We start from the raw sequence: 20657 nt of genomic DNA, 5'->3' as shown, positions 1-20657 counted from the left end.
AGAAATGAGATTGAGCTGCAAGCACCTATGGGACCTTTCCTGGAAATAATTTTTTTCACAGTCATGATCCTAGCTCCAATTACTTGTTATGGCCAACTGGCTCCCAAGATAATATGCACTTTGGCTGGAAGTAACTGGCCTCTCATATGGTTGTTTTCAGCATCAGACACCTTCATATGTTTTCCTCTCTCTCTCTTATGTGCATCTATCCTGGCAGAGGGACTACCAGTTCTGCTGGGCTCTTGGCATGACTGTGTTTGTTTCTCGGGATTTGATGGTGAGCAAAGCTCTCTGCTTCATGTCATGAGCCTGAACCTCAAGACTGCTTCTTTTTTCCTCTGGTCACCTGCAGCATTGTTGACTGGATCAGTTGTAATGAAACATCCTGAAATACTAGAGGGTTTTGGAATCCTGAGGTTAACTGGATTGCTGTATTGTAGGACTGGAGAGGAAATTGCAACTCAAAGAATTCTAAATTTCAGCTTCAAAGTCCTCTCTTGTTCTCCAGGCTCCAGGGAAAAGCCTCTAGGGAAAAGCCCAAATCCAAAGAGGCACATTTTCCAGACCTATGTCAAGACAGCAGGATCCCCATAGGAATGACATCGCTGGCCAAACTTGCCTCATTTTCTATGATGGAAAGCAAGGTGTTTTTCTGCTGGTTCATTCACTATTGCAATTTCACTGTCAGCTCACTTGACCTCCCTGTATCTAATCCCAGTTTTGTAGAGTCTCATGCGCTTTGCCCTTTCTTTGCCCTGATGGTGGAGGTGTGAGTCTCACGCAGGGCATGCCTGATTTGGAAGAAATAACCCATTCTAGCTAACCTGTATCTTATAGGACATGAATGTGTTGGGCCTTAGCAAAGAGCAGAATACTATGATAATTCCAACAAGAAACAGTTGAAAATTAATAATCAGTGCAATAGATAGAAGCAGAGTTACTCTGGCTGTAGATGCTTGCAGGGTTTTGTAGCAGTACTACAGAATCACAGATTCACAGAATCGTAGTGGTTGGAAGGGACCTCAGAGATCATCGAGTCCAACCACAAAAAAAAACACAAACAAAAACAAAAACAAAAAAAACCAAACCACCCACCACCTAAACACACAACAACAACCAAACCAAAAACCATCACCCACCCACACAACATCCCACCACAAACCAATAATCTTGGGCACTAGAGCATGCTCTGAAGAGCCATGTCTACATGTTTCTTAAATACCTCCAGGGATGGTGACTCCACCACCTCCCTGGGCAGTCCATTCCAATGCCTGACAACCCTTTCAGAAAAGAAATGTTTCCTAATATCCAACCTGAACTTCCCCTGGCGCAACTTGAAGCCATTACCCCTTGTCCTATCGTCTGTAACTTGGAAGAAGAGACCAACCCCTGCAGACCAGCATTATTATGCACACACACACAGGCAGACATAAATCCATTTGCAGCAAGGATGATAATTTTGTCATAGGTGAAAGAAAAAAAAAAAGTAATGTCTACTGGATAAGTGAATTTTTGGGAATGAAAAATGCCCTAAAAAGGACTTAATTTACACAAGTGAAATAAACTCACTCAGCTACAGTAAGAAACAACCACTGGCTGATAGTTTGTCGTCATCTTTGCCCTTCTGGTTTTCTCTGCAACCAGGAAGTGGCTGCCTGATTTCTGGCTGAGTGGTTTTGCAGAGTGGAGATTTGTGAATGACGGAGGAAGCGAGCTGTCAGCACTTGGTTGAAATGAGGAGAGTGCAGACAAGCGGGGTCAGGTGCAGGCTGGGGTGCCCTGGAGAGAAGGGAAAAAGACTCCAAATCATCCCAGTTGCATGGGTCAGGGATGCCTCTGTCTCTCTGTCTTTGCCTTTCCCAGTTTGGTGCACAGAACAATTTGATTTGCAGCTGTTGAGATGTGCTCATTTTGGATAGGTAATGTAGTTGATTGTTTTTGGAAGGGATCCACATGTACTTGGTGCTCCACCTCTGCTGTGCTGAGTGAAGCCGCATGTTTTGGGAACATGAATTTGGGTTTGCCTCAACTTTCTAGGCACAGGGCTGTCCCTGGAGAAGAATGTGAGGATGCAGCTCCACGACAGCTTAAGCTACCTAATGCACTGATGTAATTGAGTGCACTCAGGAGCTGCTGAGCTGTAGTCAGAGGTTCCCAAACTCACTCCCAGGAAAAATGTGGTGGAAGAACCACAATTCTTCCCCACAGAGTTATCCCCTGGCCTTCTCATCCCAGCACTGGGATGTGTGAACTCCAACTGTGGCAGCAGCTGCAGGAGTTTGTAAAAGACCCCCTGGGAACTGCAAAATCAACTGCAATCAAGGATTTGTTTCCTGTTAGAACTCCTTCCATCTTCCAAATTAAAACACACTCATCTCTTGAAGGGGCATCGAGGAGTCAGTGTTTGGCGAACCTTCAGAGTGGTGGTATTTCTGTAATCCTGGCAAATGTAACCTACAAAAAAAATGAGTCAGTCTACAGCACTAGGAATCGTGTCTATCATTGCAGACTGGAGGTATTTGGCTTGGACAAAACACAGAGAAACTTCCCAGCAGCTGGAAATTTTAGGGGTTTTTCTTATTCGCACTTAGAAGCATAGGACGGTTAGAGTTAGAAAGGACATTGAAGATCATCTAGTTACAAACCCCTGCCATAGGCAGGAAACACCTCCCATTGGACCAGGTTGCTTCAAACCCCATCCAGTCTGGCCTTACATATTGTGAAATCTTGAGTTTTCCAGCTTGTGGTGACACACTGTGCTGCTGAAGTACTCCTCTGGAGCAAAAGACCCTTCCCGATGTTTGCTGGTGGCTGCTGTGGTGCTGGCTGGCTCCACATGCTGGTTGCTGGAGGTTTAGGGAGGGACTCACCTGTTCTCCATGTGTCTGACAGTCTCACCCTTCTATTTGCACTGATCTGTAGTGTCAGGCATGGGAAGAAGAAGTGTCAACGTTGCAGAAGGACTGAAACAATGACAGTCCTTATTTTAAGCTCAGAGCAGTATTGAACAGAGCCAGGAGGGAAGGGCACGGGCTCTGCTTCAGAGCAGCTCTGGCAGCTTAATTAAGAGTGGAGGCCAACAAGGAAACCAGCTCAGTGACAGCAGACTTTAACCCGTCACACTTTGCTGGCTCTTGTTTCCCATACACTACTGCAGCCACTTCACCCCATCGCTGTTGGAAACCATGGCAGCAGATTTTCCAGCCCTACAGCTTTGTGTGTCCTCCCTGGGCTGAGAGGCGCTGCCATCTCCTGTAGTTTTTCTCCCTCTGTGCTGCTGTTTCTGTCTGCTGTGGACCCCATTACTATGTGAAGGGACCACAAAAGAGGTCTTCAGGATGAAGGAACCAGGTGGTAAATGTCCCGCTCCAGCAGCTAGGAAGCTCAGGTGTGGTCAGAAGCATGGCTCTGACTTCTGCCAAGACTAATGTCCACTGAGAAGACAAATCCTTCCCCTCCACATTCCCTCAGCACAGCTTTGCTAATTGTTCATGACGAGTATTTAACAGGGAAGTCATTCTGGACTCATCAATACCCAAGCCAGGACATCTAAAGCATTCTCTTCAGCTTTTTCTGTAAGAGGTTCTGTGACTGATGTTATTGACAGAAGCACGTCTATATGAGAAGAACTGGAAATGTCCTATCAAAGAGAACAGTTGGTTTTTTTGGGGGTTGGTAAGAAAAATGACATCTGGATCCACAGAGTAAGCATTTTTCTTAGAGCCACAGAGTATATGCAGTGATTTAACATTGGACTCCAGTTATTGTCCTGGATGGTCTTCTCTGTTCACTGGGGAGGTCTCTTGCTATTCCTTCGTGTTGCTTAGTCCACTCCCGTTTGCTACTGATGTTCAGATTTTGAAAGTGAATTTTCAGGATATTGCTTTTATATATACAACTGCTAGGCCAGGCATTAATTTGTACAGGAATATTTATTTTCATTTGAGCTGGGGGGAGTGTATCTGTAGAACAGGCCTTAGTTTTTAGGCTTTTCTGTTTTTCATGGGCATATTTGTTTTATGTTAGGTCCCTGGGAACAGCCTAAAAATAATTAGTCCCATTGAAAACTGTGCATTTTCTTTCTGTTAGTGAATATTTTCTATAGAACTTGTTAGACAGCAGGCTGTTGGGGCTACCATTGATAACTTCAGTTCATGCTTTTACTGTCTACTGTTTCCTTCCAGGATATGCTTGATTTCTCTTGGCTGTTTTCAAGAATTATTGGTACTGGCTATAGTTACTCAAATCTTTTGATTAGCTGGAAACATAATAAAGCGGTTTATACCCTATTTTTTATGGATGGCTTCAACTCTAGAAATTGCTTTACTAATTGATTTCAGGATGGCTTCAACTCTAGAAATTGCTTTACTAATTGATTTCAGGATGGATTTGCTTGTGGCTGAGGAATTAATTTCTTCAGTGGCTCTTATATGACAAATTCTTTCCAATAGCCATATTGTGCTTGGACTTCACTCTTATTTATAAGAAAACAAATAATATGCTTGACATAACTAACCACAGTTGAGGCTTTTCTTAAAAAATATGGTTCCAGTATTATTGTATAATATTTTTGTAACTTCGTGTTGCCACTATTCAATTCTTTCTCTAATGATGAATTATATACGAGCTAAATTAAACTGTGCAGAGCAGATGATTAGATCTGAGGAAGATTTTTTTTTTATGACGAGGGTGGAGAGATGCTGGTCTAGGCTGCCCTCAGAGGTGGTGGATGCCCCATCCCTGGAAACATTCAAGGTCAGGTTGGATGGGGCTCTGAGCAACTTGGCAGGGGAGTTGGACTAGAGGGCCCTTAAATGTCCCTTCCAACCTAAGCCATTCTGTAATTCTATGATTCTATGAATGGGTCCTGATTGTTTGCAGGTGCTTTATACTTAATTGGCTGCTATAGATGGAAAGCGTTCCAGCAGCTAGGTGTCACCTCGTGTTATTCTGCCATTCTTTGTTTCTCTACAGCAGCAGTAACACTGGGATGTCCCCGATCTTGCAGTCTGCAGGGACCATACCAGACTGCTTTTCTGCTAGCACTGGTTTGCTGGTATCATGGCTCAAAGGGCAGCATGGCAGCCTGTTCTTCTGTAGCTCTCTGCTTTCTTCCCTGCCTGCTGACACCTTTTCTGTAGACGTGGTGCTGAGGGACATGATTTAGTGATAGCTTGGCAATGCCAGGCTAACAGTTGGACTTAATCATCTTAAAGGTCTCTTCCAACTAAAACGATTCAATGATTCTATTCTATGATTCTGATGGTGCCTTTGCTTTTTCTGGAGTCACTGTGCAGGAATAAGCAGTTGCACATGCAGCCTACAGAAGCCCTTTAATGCTGCATGACACCGTAGATCCATTTGCAGCAGTCCTTTGTGACAGATTTGAGGCATAACCACCTTTGTGCAATGACTGGGTCACAGGTTGCTCTTTGCAAACAATCTGTTTTTCCTAAATTAGTGATTCTCATCTCTTGCCTTTGTGTTACAGAGATACAGCTGTGCCTCTGGGCTCTGACTGCTCGTCAGAGCTCAACATCTCCAGGAGGCTACGGGGGTTTGCATGGAAGGTTTTGACCATTATAGTGGATTTGCTTTTCTGCTTGCTGCAGTTCTCCATCTCTCGGATGTTCCTCTCTCTATTAGAGATAGATCAGGTATCGAGCTGTGCTCAGTCCCATCCCTCTTACTTTGCCCTGGGCCAACAAAAACCTCAAGGCTAACATATCAGGCTGGGATTCTCGGTCTTTTATTTGTCTCCAAGAAGACTTGTGGTATATGAGAATGCCAGCTCACTCTCTCAGTGCTTTCCTGGAGGGTAGGTTCAGTTGTAAGGTCAGGTTCAGATGTTAGCTTGAGGTCTAAAATGGTAGGGAGGTGTGACACAGGTTCCCAAGTGTGAGGGTGGACCAGTGTTTAATGGCTACAAAGCTCACTGAATCCCTAAATTTTCAATGACAGGGTTGTCTTGGCTGCTGAAACGTGGACTTACCTGCATGTGTGAGAGTATCCTGCCAGGTGGAATCTCAAGTCTGTTGTCATCCAGATAGGGTATGAAGTACAACCCAAATTTTATTAAAGCCCCTGGAATGGCCTAACTTGCTTAAAAGACATCTCAACATAGTTATATGGTGCCATATTTTTGTCTCCCAGGTAGACTTCAATCTTAGATGCTCCTTCTAGGGGATGTTTACAGGAATTGGTGGTCGGTGATCTTTTGCTCATAAAGGCATAAACAGTCCCATGAGCAGCACCCAGGCTCACCCATTTTTAGAAAGGTCCATGTGCTGAGTGAGAGCTGGGTGAGACCTGCTCAAAGACACTCAAATGAATGTGAGAAACAACCCACATAAAGAGGCAGAAAGGAGAGCATCTGATCTGTATGCTTGTGGTTGCATAGTCTCTTTGCATTTTAAATCCTCAAGTCCTTTGGAGCTGTGATTTTTAACTGACTATGTGACGTGACTTTAGAATGAGGAACACTTTCTGTCAGGATTGTTCTGCTGAAGTTTTGGGAAAGGTTCCCAGGAAAAGTCCTTTTTATGCCAATTGACACTTCCCTGTTGTAAGGACTTGGAGGATGTATGAAGTGGCCATGTCTTCCTTGCACCTTGTGCCTGTCAGAAACCAGCTCCCAGGGAGATCACTGGCAGAAGGGTCCTCAGTTTCCCATTATTAACGCTGATGGTCCCTCCTGAGGTTTCTCTGGGGCAGGTCAGACACTGAAGACCCAAGAGAAGATCCCAGTCTGACACTCAGCAAACATCAAGGGGAGTTTGTGACTTGTTTATTGCTCATGGCTTAATGCAAGGACACTTTTCCCTTAGGAAGAGGAAGGAAAGAACTGCAGTAACTGCCATCAACAGCAAATATTTATCTCATTCTTTATGTGAAGTTTTCTTCTTTACCACTGGATGCCTGCAGGGACTCAGACCTGTCATCCTGCATTCAGCAGGAGAGAGATCTTCTGTTTGTAAGACAGAAAATGACTCAAGGAAAAGAAAAATGTTTGATTGTTGCTAGCTAATAACTTTTCTGGTCTGATTAAAGCATATATATTCATACCTTCATTGTCTTAGCACTTAATAAGGAGTCAGGAGATGGTACCAAAAATAGTATGCACTCTGTAAAAATATTTACCTGTGTATGTTGTAGCTGTTAAGAGGGATTAAGAAGGTTAGATATTGATGGGGCACAAGAAAGGAAGAGATCAGTCTGTTTATTCGACTTTCAAATATACATGTTCTTAATTTGAAGTGCAGCTCTTGACGTAGTTCTTACATTATTTATTATTATTAGATACCAATGCCTTCTCAGCATATTTATTTTGTTAAATTATATGCCTGAAATTAAATGCAGCCTCTTGTCAGTGCTAATGTTCTTCTGCCTATTCTTATAATTATTATTGATAAGAGGTGACTTTCAAGTTAACAGCATGTGAATTGATACGGCAATCATTATTATGTTACCTGAGTGCTTTTTGGAAAGCTTAGCTCAAGGGCAAATCATGTTTTCTCCAGAGCATGGGATGCTGAATCCCCAGCCTGCAGACTGCCACCGAAGGTGGTGTTTGTGGCTATGATGTGCTTGGCTAGCATCTGAAAAACCACCAAAAAAATGTACACTCATGGGCATTTGAAATCAGTAAGCGTGACGGGTTTTGGGGGTGCACAGAGGGGTCCCTCCTGTGTTTATTTTTGAGTCGCTGGAGGGTTTCGGCTCCTTTCGTTTCTGCTCTTCTCTCCTGATCTCAGATGCTCTTCTCTTCATTCTCAGGTAGTAGACCCGGTTGGCTTCTGGGTAGGTGACTTTGCAAAGAGGGATTTTGTAGATGGCTGGGTTGTCTGAATTTATCAGCAAAAAGAGAAGTGCGGAGAAGCAAAAAGGCCAGGTGCAGAGTGGCAGCCCAAGCTGGAAGGGGAGAGGACAGACAGACAGGTGCCTTTTGGTACCTCTTTGTACATGTTCACTTTGCTTACTTCTGCCTGTTGCTAAATTCTTGCATTTGAGAAGCTGGGAGAACCTGTGCTTTCCCTGAGGACAGTGCGACACCAGACATCCCTTCCCATTCTAGGTCAGGTTGGATGGGCCTCTGAGCAACTTAACTAGTTGAAGATGTCCCTGCTCATGGCAGGGGGGTTGGACTAGATGACTTTTAAAAGTCCTTTCCCACCCAAACTATTCTATGGTTCTATGAATGCTGACACCCCCCGCCCCTCCCTTACAGGAGTTCCCATTCAGATCCATAGGAGAATGCCCAGATGCAGGAGTCTGCATAGGTGCTACATGTGAGCTAGGTGCCTGCTGGTCACTGGAAGTCTGGGAAGCTCCTCTGCTACCAAATGTCATTTCAGCTGCTCACTCAGAGGTATGTAATTTATCAGAAATATACCGGGATACATATGGCATCCCACGTTGGAAACCTCAGTCTTTTTGGAGATGAAGCTGATGACCATAATCATACTTGGCACCACTATTGAAGCAATAGAATCAGACTCCAGAGCTCTGCTGGCTGTAATGAAAGCCAAGACACCCAGCTCACATGTAGACATTTAAGTTCTCTAATAAATGAGGTGAATCACACCCTCACTGTCCCGCAAAATGTCATGTACTGAGAGAACTATTCACACATGTTGATGGTACTGAATGCCCATGTGTTATTGGCATTGCATCCAACCCTCAGTCCTGCTCTGTGACCCTACCTCATGACCTGACTTGGGGTCTGCCAAAAAACAAGATCACAAGGAGAAAAAAATTAATGTTTTTTTTTTTCTGAGGCATCCCCAAAGCAGTTGTGCTTAACCATGTAACCCATCTGCAGAGACCTACATGGTACTGAGTGGATGCCAAATGAAAACATTTAATGTATGAAGCTGCTAGTTTTGATTTTTTTGCAGAGACCTACATGGTACTGAGTGGATGCCAGATGAAAACATTTAATGTATGAAGCTACTAGTTTTGATTTTTTTTTCCTTTAAGTTATTAAATCAATTTTATTAAAATATGGTTTTGCTTTAATCTCTCAGGTCTTAAAGTAGAAAAAAATAGCTTGGCATTTCTGGCTTCACCTTTTTCTTAATCTTTCCAAATACGATAATTTTGTATTTCAGGGAACAGTCTCCATCCATTGTAATACTCATATCCAGATCAAAATTAAATAATATCTGTGGGTAGGGTAGGAGGAAGATCTCCAAAGAAGCTTGGAAAAAATTAGACCATTGGGAATTGTTCAAAAATATTGCCTGCAACTAGGTGTTGCATCTCAAAGCGCTCACTGTTGCTGGAATTCACATATTCATCCTCACTGTCCTGTTGCGGATGAGATGATCCAAAGTTCTTTGAAATATTATTATGGGAGCCTGCAAGTGCAGAATTCAACTGACAGCCACTGGCTGCAGCATTCTCATTTCAATGCTGTCAAAGCTGACATGGAGAATTTTGAGGCATTTCCTTAACATATCAGAAGAAATCAGAATACAGTTAAAAGAAACAAAAAACCCCCTCATAACTCTCCCCCACTCCCCCCCAAAAAAAACAGCCAACAACTTACCACAGACAAGGCATTAGCAAGAGCTGCTCCAGAGTAGGCACAAAATAATGCTGAGAAGATAAAGACATCAGAAATAGTAATTTTGTCCAAATTCACAATAAAATTTCCTCCCAGCTACCCGATGTGAGGATTAATGTTAGAATTCAACAATTAGTTAAAAATCCCCAGTGCTGTGTCTGGCTGTATGGACTACATTGGGTCCTGTCTGCTCTGTGGAGGTGGATGAAGAGCGTGGTTTTGTCAAGAGTATCTAGTGGTGTGATTTCTTTGATCAGTTGGCACAACTCGTCCTGTGTGCAGGGGGGGATTACAGAAATTCTCCACCACCATCTGTGCTGTGGCTTCAAACCATGAGCAGTTGGCCCTGGGCCTCTTGGCCCTAGGGGTGTCAGAAGTGGCACCCAAGGACAAAGTAAAGGAAGGGAAAGCTATGGGACGATCTGGAATTTGTGCTCAGGAGAGGAAACTACTGAAATGCAAACAGTTGGAGCCTGGGTGAATCTTCACCGGGACTGTATATATGCCACAGTATTCTTAAGCTCCTCCCATGGATTCTGGTTTTGGCTGCTGTTGGAGACGGGGTCTTTGGGTAGGTGGATTTTAAACTGACCTTGTGCAATAGCTCTCTTTGTATGACACACTTCCTCTAATGATACATATAGTTATGAAAAGGCTGCTTCTATGAGCTGAGTTGCTAATTTGTTAAGCTTCTGTTGCTGGCATAGCTTCTGCTGCTTTCACAGACAGTACTTCCACCATTTCTAGATGTTTTCAGGCCCTTCTCTCTGCGCTTGCAGCTTGCACATCCGAGCTCAACTCCCATGCCACCACAGAAATAGCTCTTGCATGGGACCTAGTTTTGCAGCAGAGCGGTGTTTGACTCTAAAACTGTACTACCCGTAGACTGCCTGGCTGCATAAATTTTCGTCTTCCCTTCCTGTAGAAGATACGTACCGCAGGCAAGTGACAGCAAATGAGTCTGCCAGGTCAGGGCGTAGAACATGCCCCCGATCGCAACGCACGCCAGGGCGCAGTTGTAGTTGTGCAAGCCCAGGTAGATGCTGTCAAAGGGTGATGCAATGCTCAGCGCTGCAAGAAAGAGGGCCAGGCTGTCAGGTCAGGTGTGAGAGGTATCTACAGGAGGACCTGTCACTTCCTGGGAATCCATCATCTCTTCCCTATGACATCTAGACAAACTTAACCGTGCTCACACTTGCATAAGTTGCACAGGCAGGAAAAGGATGAAATAGAATGAAGCTCATTATTTCGGAGCTCTGATAAAGTCCCTGGGATTGGAATCTGGCCCAGTGTCAAAGGTTTCTTGCAGGCAAAACTTTCTGCCTATGCACTGGGTGTGTTGTAGTTAGTGCCCCATGTGACGAGATGGACGATCCAGCCACAATGTAGGAGGACCCTCTCACCTGGGTGTCTTTCCTGCAGAAACATGTGCTCTCATGTGCTGCTTAAACCTCAAACATACCCTGGAGGACCCTCTCACCTGGGTGTCTTTCCTGCAAGAAACATGTACTCTCATGTGCTGCTCAAACCTCAAACATACCCTGATCTTGATTATCAGAGGCACATCAGAGTGTATTTTGTGGGATTAAGCAGTGTTTTCTATCTCTTCCTAGTGACCTTTGCTAGATGTGGCGTAGATAGTAGATGTGGTCACTCCATAATTGCTGTGGAAATTCTCCCACTGGGTTGGGGGTAGAGGATCTGCTCCAAAGCTAACCTCATAGATACTTCTACAGGATTTCTCAGAGACTTCAGGAGTACCAGTAAAAAGAAGAGCACAATATGTAGTGCACAGGCTGCCTTCCTGTCACTATTAAGATTAATACATTTCCTGGTATAGTGGCCTTGTTTATCTTTTCTTTCAATGTTGTGCTTATCCCTGGATACTTTCCCCTGGCCTTTCTCTTCTAGATTAAATAGCAAACCTATACAAATCTTGCCAAGTGTTCTTAGCCATACAAATCATGGATAGTTTTGTTTAAAAACACAAATATAAGGCAGCTTGTATCTCATCCAAAGTGCTCCACAGCACAGAGAACTTATTGTTGGATGACTGTGCCTTTGCCAAGGTTGTTATCTCAGACTACTCTTATCCCATCATACTTTTTTTGCTACAATCAGTCACATAAGTGGCATTAATCTTGTCTAACTTCAAGGGGCAGATTCACCTCTCTTATCTTGAGATTGTTTCTCTGGTTAGGGGAGAGATGGGGCATTTTGAGTATCATTCATTTAGCTGTTATTGCAAATCTGCAGGAGGATAGAATGAACTGCATCCCAGAAAAGTCTGTTTCTTTTCACTGACTGATGAGCTCTGAGGTAGACATCTGCATGTGGTAATTTAAGACACTTGCGGTGGCAAGAGATCAGTTCTGAAACTATTCCTCTTTGTTCCTTTATCATCATCTCCATGGGATTAATTGCACCCAATGGCAGGAGGGTTAAACAAGGTGGAACAAACCACCCGCCTGAGTTACAAATCTAGTAACAAATTCAAAGTTTAAAGAAAATCTGCTTCTGTTCTTGCCTTCATCATGCTGTGTGACCTTTAGCAAGGCCTTCCAAATTTAGAGACAGTTTCAAAAACAGGAGTATTGAACCAAGTATGTCCAAGCCCATGCAACTCTAAAATATGGATGGAGTTATAGAACAGCTAGCATCAAGATACCTTGGTTAAAAAATTTCTTTGGTAAATATTTCCTACCTGCAAACATCCCCACTGTTGATCCGATTGCAGCATGTAAACAAATAAGTGGTGAGGAGATAAGTAAAGCAAGAAGGATGATGCCTCCAGTCCAGGGGTTTTCACAACCATACACTTGACCAGCACCAACTGGGATGGACTGCAGGAGCTGCAGCAGCCAGCAGAAAAAGGCATGTTATTGCATCTTTGCACTCAAAAGGACACAGCAGTTATTTTGTCCAGGGCAATTGCTAGAAAGAAAGGAAGCAGCCCTGGCTTTGAGTGGGACTGATGGGTAAATGCTGGCTCTCATGCCCTTTGAACCAGATTTAGTTGATTGTTTGGTTTGAACTTCATCAGTCCAAGATGGACTTTTATTTCTTGTGGGGTGGTAAGATGGTAGATAGGGGTTGTGGTTGTTTTTATTTTTTTTTTAGGTAACTTTAGTGAGGGAGAAAAACAGTAAAGTTCCTAGGCAATAGTACTATGGTGATTTGAGTTTGTTATATATTATATGAAGCATATTATGTTGCTTTGAGAAGGTGATCCTCCAGAGGTAGAGAGGACTGGGTATAAATGAATTTCTACCCCTTTTGGATCCTGATGTTTCTTCTCTCTTTTCACATCATCACTGACTCTCTTGCTGATGTTCTTTTAGCCACATCTGGACAGCCAGAGTGTATATCCAGATGTGTTTCTGTACTGACAGCACTGAAGACTTGTTTTGGGGCAGCTCAAGAGAATTTCAGCAGCTCATTTCCTTTAGGCTCAATCAGCCTCTCTGCTGGATCAGCCAGGACTTTCCCTGGGGCTTTTATGGCACTGTCCTCTGTGGGCTGAACCGAACCATGTATTTCTGTGAATTGCTACCGGCTGTACGTATCACACAGCCATTCTGACACATGTGAAATTAGTATTCAAGGTCATCTTTTTAATGAAATAGCATAGACTCGTTGGGGTGAAGCTTACCAGTGGCACATTGATTGCAGACCAGGTGATATTGGGCATGGACACTACAGGCTTGATGAGGGTTGTGGGGAAGAAGGGGTTGTAGTGTCCTGTGGCTGCCAAGTACAGAGTCACTGCAATATTGAAGGGCAGAGTGAGAACAGGAAGGTCCCATTTACTGAAGATGGATCCCAAAGCACTGCACAGGATTGGACTGAGAAGAGAAGGAAAAGAGAAACAAGTATAACTTGTTCATAACCATTCTAGCAGTGAAACAGCCTACAGCTTTGGTCATAAGCTCTGGTAAATGCAAAGTAATGTCATTCCTTTTAGAAACATCTGGTAGTGAAGTCACTATGTCAATAGAGCTGTGAAAAGTGTTGTGCCACCTGTGACCCAGACCTTGACTGATGTTTCTGCTCGTGTCAATGAGACTGATGTTATTGTGTGCTGCCCAGGTACCACCCAAAATCATATGGCATTTTCTGAAAACTGAGCTTCCTTCTTAAGAAACATGGTTGACTATGGTCAGGACATAAAGTATTTGAGGTGACCCTCCAAATATTTAGAGACTGAGCACTAAAAAGCATGCAATAGCATGACTGTTCCCCAAGGTTCTTGGCTGTAGAACTGGGTTTATAAAGTTCACCAGACCCGTTTTCCTCAGGACATTTCCAGATTGCCTTATTTCCAATTTGAGCGAGTGTCCTGCATGAATGCCTTTGTGGGAGAACACTGGCGAGATAATATCTGTTCTTTATGGGCCCAGAAAGTTTGTGGAAGAGAGTGAAAGGCCAGGTCCTATCTTTGATGGCAATAGGCTGTGTTCTACTGTTTCCAACTGAGCTTTTCCCATATAAGTGAGCTGAGAAGCTATTATTGGCAATCTCCAAATAGTATAAGTGAGCTGAGAAGCTATTATTGGCAACCTCCAAATAGCAGTATTTCACTGAATTTCACTGAATTTCTAGAGTTGGAAGGGACCATAGAGATCATCTAGTCCAACTCCCCTGCTGAAGCAGGATTGCCTAGAGCTAGAGCATGTTACTCAGGACTGCATCCAGGCGGGTTTTGAAAATCTCCAAAGAAGGGGACTCCACAACCTCCCTGGGCAGCCTGTTCCAGGGTTCCGTCACCCTCACCGTGAAGAAGTTTCTCCTCATATTTGAGTGGAACCTCTTATGTTCCAACTAGGGTTGTGGGGAAGAAGGGGTTGTAGTGTCCTGTGGCTGCCAAGTACAGAGTCACTGCAATATTGAAGGGCAGAGTGAGAACAGGAAGGTCCCATTTACTGAAGATGGATCCCAAAGCACTGCACAGGATTGGACTGAGAAGAGAAGGAAAAGAGAAACAAGTATAACTTGTTCATAACCATTCTAGCAGTGAAACAGCCTACAGCTTTGGTCATAAGCTCTGGTAAATGCAAAGTAATGTCATTCCTTTTAGAAACATCTGGTAGTGAAGTCACTATGTCAATAGAGCTGTGAAAAGTGTTGTGCCACCTGTGACCCAGACCTTGACTGATGTTTCTGCTCGTGTCAATGAGACTGATGTTATTGTGTGCTGCCCAGGTACCACCCAAAATCATATGGCATTTTCTGAAAACTGAGCTTCCTTCTTAAGAAACATGGTTGACTATGGTCAGGACATAAAGTATTTGAGGTGACCCTCCAAATATTTAGAGACTGAGCACTAAAAAGCATGCAATAGCATGACTGTTCCCCAAGGTTCTTGGCTGTAGAACTGGGTTTATAAAGTTCACCAGACCCGTTTTCCTCAGGACATTTCCAGATTGCCTTATTTCCAATTTGAGCGAGTGTCCTGCATGAATGCCTTTGTGGGAGAACACTGGCGAGATAATATCTGTTCTTTATGGGCCCAGAAAGTTTGTGGAAGAGAGTGAAAGGCCAGGTCCTATCTTTGATGGCAATAGGCTGTGTTCTACTGTTTCCAACTGAGCTTTTCCCATATAAGTGAGCTGAGAAGCTATTATTGGCAATCTCCAAATAGCAGTAGACATCACACAGTTTACAGAAATTGATTTTAAAGCCTTGAATTCTTCAAGAAGCTACATTTGAGTCCTAGAAAGTCATTAAGCCCCCCACCCAAACTATTTGGCATTTCAAAAGCAACATCTTGTGTCCTGTTGTGTAGATACCATCAGTGGAAAAAATGCTTTGTTCTCCCTGTATAATCTCAGATGAAATCTATTCTTTTATGACAAATTTGGTTCCCAGAGCAGTTTACAGATTTCATTGCTTCTAGCTGTAGGAAAAAAAATAATCAACACTTCAGTGAAAATGGTGTCCTAATTTCTTGCTGAAATACAAAGCTTCTGCCAGTTATACATCTTGTCAGGAAAAAAAGGAAACAATTAAAGAAATGCTGACTTCTAAAGCTGAAATTCAAAGTATCAGTTGAAAAAATCACTGAAATGTGTAATTTAAAAATCTTTTGTCTCTACCCTTGAGCCTTGGGAACTAAAAGAACAAAAAATTTTGAATAAAAAGCCTTAAGGAATTCTGGCAGACAAGACAAACTAAACATTCTTGCAACATGTCCTGGGTTTTGAGAGGTTGTTACAAAATGACCTTTGTTGAGAGTGACTAAGGAAGTAAAATATGAAAAAAAAATCTGATCTTAAAAGCAGTGAAATGCAGTAATGACTTGCATCTTATCACCAACAGTGATTAAAATACGACGCTTGAATTAATTTCAGTTAAGTCTGTTAAATAGATTCTACAGTGCTGTCCGTATTTAGAAATGGTAAATTTAATCCTGAAAGGACATTGTCTGGCATTCAGAGCTGCTTGGAGGAATTCATTTCGCCTGTGACCAGCTGCATATCTGAGAAGGGGAACATTGAATTCAGCCAGAGGGAGGGCTCTGGGTTGGTTCAGCCCATGGATGGGGAACAACCGTGATATCTACCCTGAGTGTGTCCTGGTGGTGAGGGCCATTTGCAGACCCTTGAAGTGGGGCTGCTTTGTCCATGTTCTATAATCAGTATTGTCTGTTCACTCCAGCTCCCACCAATGTGCCTCACGAGCACCATGCACCAATGGATGCCTATTTCCAGTGCCACCATGGCTGGAGCTGCTGGTGTAGAGGGGGACTTCCAATGTGGATATAGCAGGACTCCTCATTCTCTGAGAATTGTCCATAGGAAGAGAAGTAGCACTTACCAGGCCATTGATATAACAGCCACAGGAGGAAGAAGCCACCAGTAGTAATCCCCTTTGTCAGAGAAGACAGCCATGAGCATTCCCACCAGGATCCCGTTATATCCGTGCAGCCCAGCTGCAATGGCTGATCTGCAATGGAAAGAAATTTTTGCAAGGCAGGCAGCTGAGCTGATGGTGACCTGTCACAGGGACCCACTGAGATGCAGTTTATAAGCATCCTGCTCCCAGAGAAGGGAGTGCAGGGGAGGGATGAAAAAGCATTGAGGTTGCTGCCATACTGCATTGCACTGGAGCGTGGGAGGGGAGAGTGTGGAGAGCCCACCTCGAATACTGTCTCCAGTTTTGGGGCCCTTACTACAAAAAAGACACTGAGGTGCTGCAGTGTGTCCAGAGAAGGGCAATGGAGCTGGTGAGGGGTCTGGAGCACAAGTCTTGTGAGGAGAGGCTGAGGGAGCTGGGGGTGTTCAGCCTGGAGAAAAAGAGGCTGAGGGGAGACCTTCTCGCTCTCTACAACTTCCTGAAAGGAGGGTGTAGTGAGGAGGGGGTCAGTCTCCCAAGGAACAGGAGATAGGAGAAGAGGAAACAGACTCCAGTTGTGCCAGGGGAGGTTTAGGAGGGATATTAGGAAAAAAAAATTAACTGAAGGGGTTGTCAAACCTTGGAACAGGCTGCCCAGGGAAGTGGTGGGGTCACCATCCCTGGTGGTACTTAAAAGCCGGGCAGACGTGGTGCTGAGGGTCATGGGTTAACGGTGGGTTTTGTCAGTGTTAGGTTGATGGTTGGACTCGATGACCTCAAAGATCCCTTCCAACCTGGACAATTCTATGATTCTCTGACTACTGAACAATGATGATCCAAGGGGCTCCTTGTGACCCAAAGGACCTGTATCTTTGTGACAGCAGCTCTCAGAAAGCGATAGCTGTCTGCTCTCACAAAGACAGCCAACTATGGGCACAGGCCAGTTCTTCCTGGACTACAGCTTTGTCCTCACCTAACTGCTTCCAAATCATCCATAAGGAAAGCCGGTCTGCTGTCTTGCTGTCTCTGATGTATTCAAATGTGGGGCTATGTCCCATGACCAGGTTCCTGATACCGTAAGAATAATTTTTGATTAATTTCCCAGACGCGAGGTACCACCTACCTGTCCTGACTCAGGGCCAGCGCAGTTAATGTGGACACGGTTGTTCCAGTACAGCCCGTAAGCACCCACCAGGGACTCTGGATGAAGATCCCCACTAAAATTATCAGCCCACTGAGAGGGTTGTTGACAAACATCACCTGAGAGGTGCCTCGCAAGATCCAGTCCACCAGCTGGACCATTAAGGGCTTATCTGGAGGAGATCAAATAGAAATGCCGGCAATAAGGCATCGTTTCAGCAGGACTCCCTCAAAGCACACTCATCTCTACAGTCACTTTCTGGCCACAGAACAGAGGCAATGTATCAACGGGACTGTAAAACTGGTCTCTGATTTATTGCTGTCTGAGCATATTTTGCATCTGGCACTTGAAAAGCTAATAGGGATGGACTGGCGACTGCAATAAAGTTCATGGAAGGATTAATAAAAAAAGCCATTTATCTGTGGTGGTCAAAGAATAGTATTTCTTTGGTAGATTACTTAAGATTTTGCTATAAATTTAGTGATGAGATAGTCCCTTTTGGTGTAGAGTTCAAACGCAGAGAGGGACTTAGACTGAAACTACTTTGTGTGTAGGTAGGGAAATGTAAAAAGGAAACACTTTTTCTGTTTTAGGGACCCAGAACCTGAAGGTTCACTGTGTATAGCAGAGGGGGTCAAATTCTCAAAGGTGTCTAAAAAAGTGCTTTGGGAACCAAATAACCTAAATTAAGAGAAAAGTTGTTACATTTTGGACTACATTCCAGAGAAAGAGGCATTTCCAAAGGAGAAAGAGCTATCACTCTTTAGAGAAGATCATTGAACGTGGGCAGAGCAAATGGGCACCAAGCTTGGGTACCCCAGGTGAGGGCAGGGGGCAGGTGGGACATGTGTGGGCAGCCTGTCTGAGGACATCTATGTACAGTGATCTAATGTATATGCTAATGTACATCTATGGACATGCTGATGATCTCCATGGGCAGAGGAGGGTCTTGTAGCACCACAATAGCTTTTTGCTGCAGGGTCTTCTGCTGCAAATTATCTTAAAGTCTTCTTCTGCAATGCTTCTGGGAGAGGCATAACCATTGCTGTACTGCTGTGATTAAACGTGATGCAAGGAGAATAAATGAAAAAAAGAGTCTGCTTGCATGTCCAATATCTTCATGCCATGTGCATATGTTGCTTTCATTTTCTTAAATATTTAAAATTAAATCAAGTGGTTTAGATTGTTAATTAGACACAGAATGAAGTGCCAGACTACTTTTTGAATCTTGGGCAAGATCCTGTTGCTTTCTGATGAGAGAAGCTTAAACAGAAGACCTTTGAAAGGCTGGGTACCACTTTGCATCTCTTCAGCATCACTGGAAGAGCCTGCCCAAGGGGTTGGAGCGCAAGTTGAGGGACAGCTTTGCAAGCATCCCTCAGTCTGTGCATTGCTGGGGGGGCAGGCAGTTACAACCAGGGAGGAATGAGTTCCTTAGAGGAAAAAAAATCAGGATTTTCTGGAATAATTGTTATTAATATTTGGTGTTGAGCTATGAAATCAGCAATGCTCTCGGTTTTAGACACAAGCATTAATTATAAAAATTCAAACATAACCAATGGGCAGTGGCCAAAGTTTTTCAGGACATGGAGTAAGACAAGATGTCTACGAAGCGTGGACCACTATAGCGAACAGAAAGCAGAGAAGACAATCCCTTGTGGCTGGGGTCCACACTGCCAGGCTGCTGAGCTCCTTGCCTGGGGGCATCTCAGCCCATGTCCTCCACCACCGACAGTCAGTGCACAACCTTGCTGTGTACACGGCTGTCTCTTATTTCCCATCGCTAATGAACAAGCCTTGACAGAGGACCCACAGTCTCACATCCCCTCTCAAAGCACCAAATCCCTAATAATTCTGGGTAACACGGACCATCTGCTCATGTATTGTTCCTGTCTGGACAGTAAACCTTTGAGATCAGTACTTGCTTTGTATTTTACAGCAACATGACAGACGCAGTGCTTATTGCTCCCCCGGGGCTGGTAATACAAGAGCCTTTGCCCACACAATGGGGAGTCAAGTCCCCTTCCCCAGCCCACACGCAGATGAGGAGAGGGTCGCCGATCCAAAGCACTTACCAACAGGACCAAGCCCCCAGCCCTGACGTGTGATTCTGGGCCTGATGCTAATGACACATAACTGATTAAGTGTAAAAGATGTCTTTTGCCTGTGCTGAATTATGCCTGCAGCCACAGTAATGGCAAGAGGATGCAATGAGATTCCCTCTCCTGAGAATAACATGATTTGGGTTAAAAGGCCAGAAATTTGCAGTAAGCTCAGACCACGTTGCCTCTGCTGTGCCTCAGGGGGTAGAACAGCCCCTCGTCTTGTGCCCCACCACTGGAAGTACTGTAGGCAATGTAGATGTCCCCACCCAACTCTTCCTAGCCAGAGAGCCGCAAACACATCCTTCTGCTTACTTTTAATCCACTCTCCATATTCCTTCATTTCTCCTGTGAGATAGCCGAAAAGTTGGTGGATCCGATTTCCACTTCTCCCCAGCAGGTCCTGGGCTCTGGGCTTCTGCTCCGTGTACAACTGCCTCTCGCTGGAATGGTCAGCCACAACGATCTCTCCAAGCTCCATCTCTTTTGGGTGGTGAGAAGAGGTAACTGTAAATCACAAAGCCCATGGGTTAGAAAACCTTTACTGGTTGTGCCCTGGCAATTTTCTGCTGTACTTTAGAGCCCCACAGTGAGACCCTTTTTCTTAGATGCTTGATGGAGAAGGGACCTGCCTGAACCATGGTTGAGAGGGGTGTGGGCTGCTGCCTGGGGCAGTGGTGTCTCCTCTGGGGGATGAGGAGTCATGGAGCTGTGGCATGGAGCTGTGTCACAGAGCTGCAGGGAGGAAGAGGAACGTGACACAGGTGCCAGGCAGCATCCCACCCCCACTCCAGATCCTGGTGCAGCGTGTGATGAGATGCTGGTTGGACAGGGGACATAACCTCTGTCAAGTAACCGAGTGGTACCTGTGTGCTACTGCAGCTGCCAAGGAGGGAGCTTTCTGATGTTTGGCTGGCAGCGAGCTGGAGGGAAGAAATGCAAATTGCCAGTACAGCAGCAGACAGCAGGAGACAAGAAAATACTGGAGGACTGGCTGAAGCTTGAATCCCAC

The 20657-nt window shown here is 44.4% G+C and overlaps 1 protein-coding gene across 1 annotated transcript; it reads right to left on the bottom strand.

The window, feature by feature from the left end:
- Positions 1-1237: 1237 nt before the first annotated feature.
- LOC106892312 (urea transporter 2-like) lies at positions 1238-20126 on the bottom strand (the record flags this gene model as incomplete). The annotated part of the gene is made up of 9 exons (XM_014949413.1): positions 19961-20126; positions 17526-17715; positions 16385-16513; positions 13221-13413; positions 12273-12420; positions 10505-10639; positions 9551-9600; positions 7759-7911; positions 1238-1246 (listed from the first exon to the last, which is right to left on the bottom strand). Coding segments are annotated over exons 1-9 (1173 nt in total), but the record flags the coding sequence as incomplete, so codon positions are not given.
- Positions 20127-20657: the final 531 nt, after the last annotated feature.

Source organism: Calidris pugnax, unplaced genomic scaffold, assembly GCF_001431845.1.
Source record: "Calidris pugnax isolate Ruff unplaced genomic scaffold, ASM143184v1 scaffold144, whole genome shotgun sequence".
NCBI lineage: Eukaryota > Metazoa > Chordata > Aves > Charadriiformes > Scolopacidae > Calidris > Calidris pugnax.
This window is presented reverse-complemented; position numbering and strand designations above follow the sequence as displayed.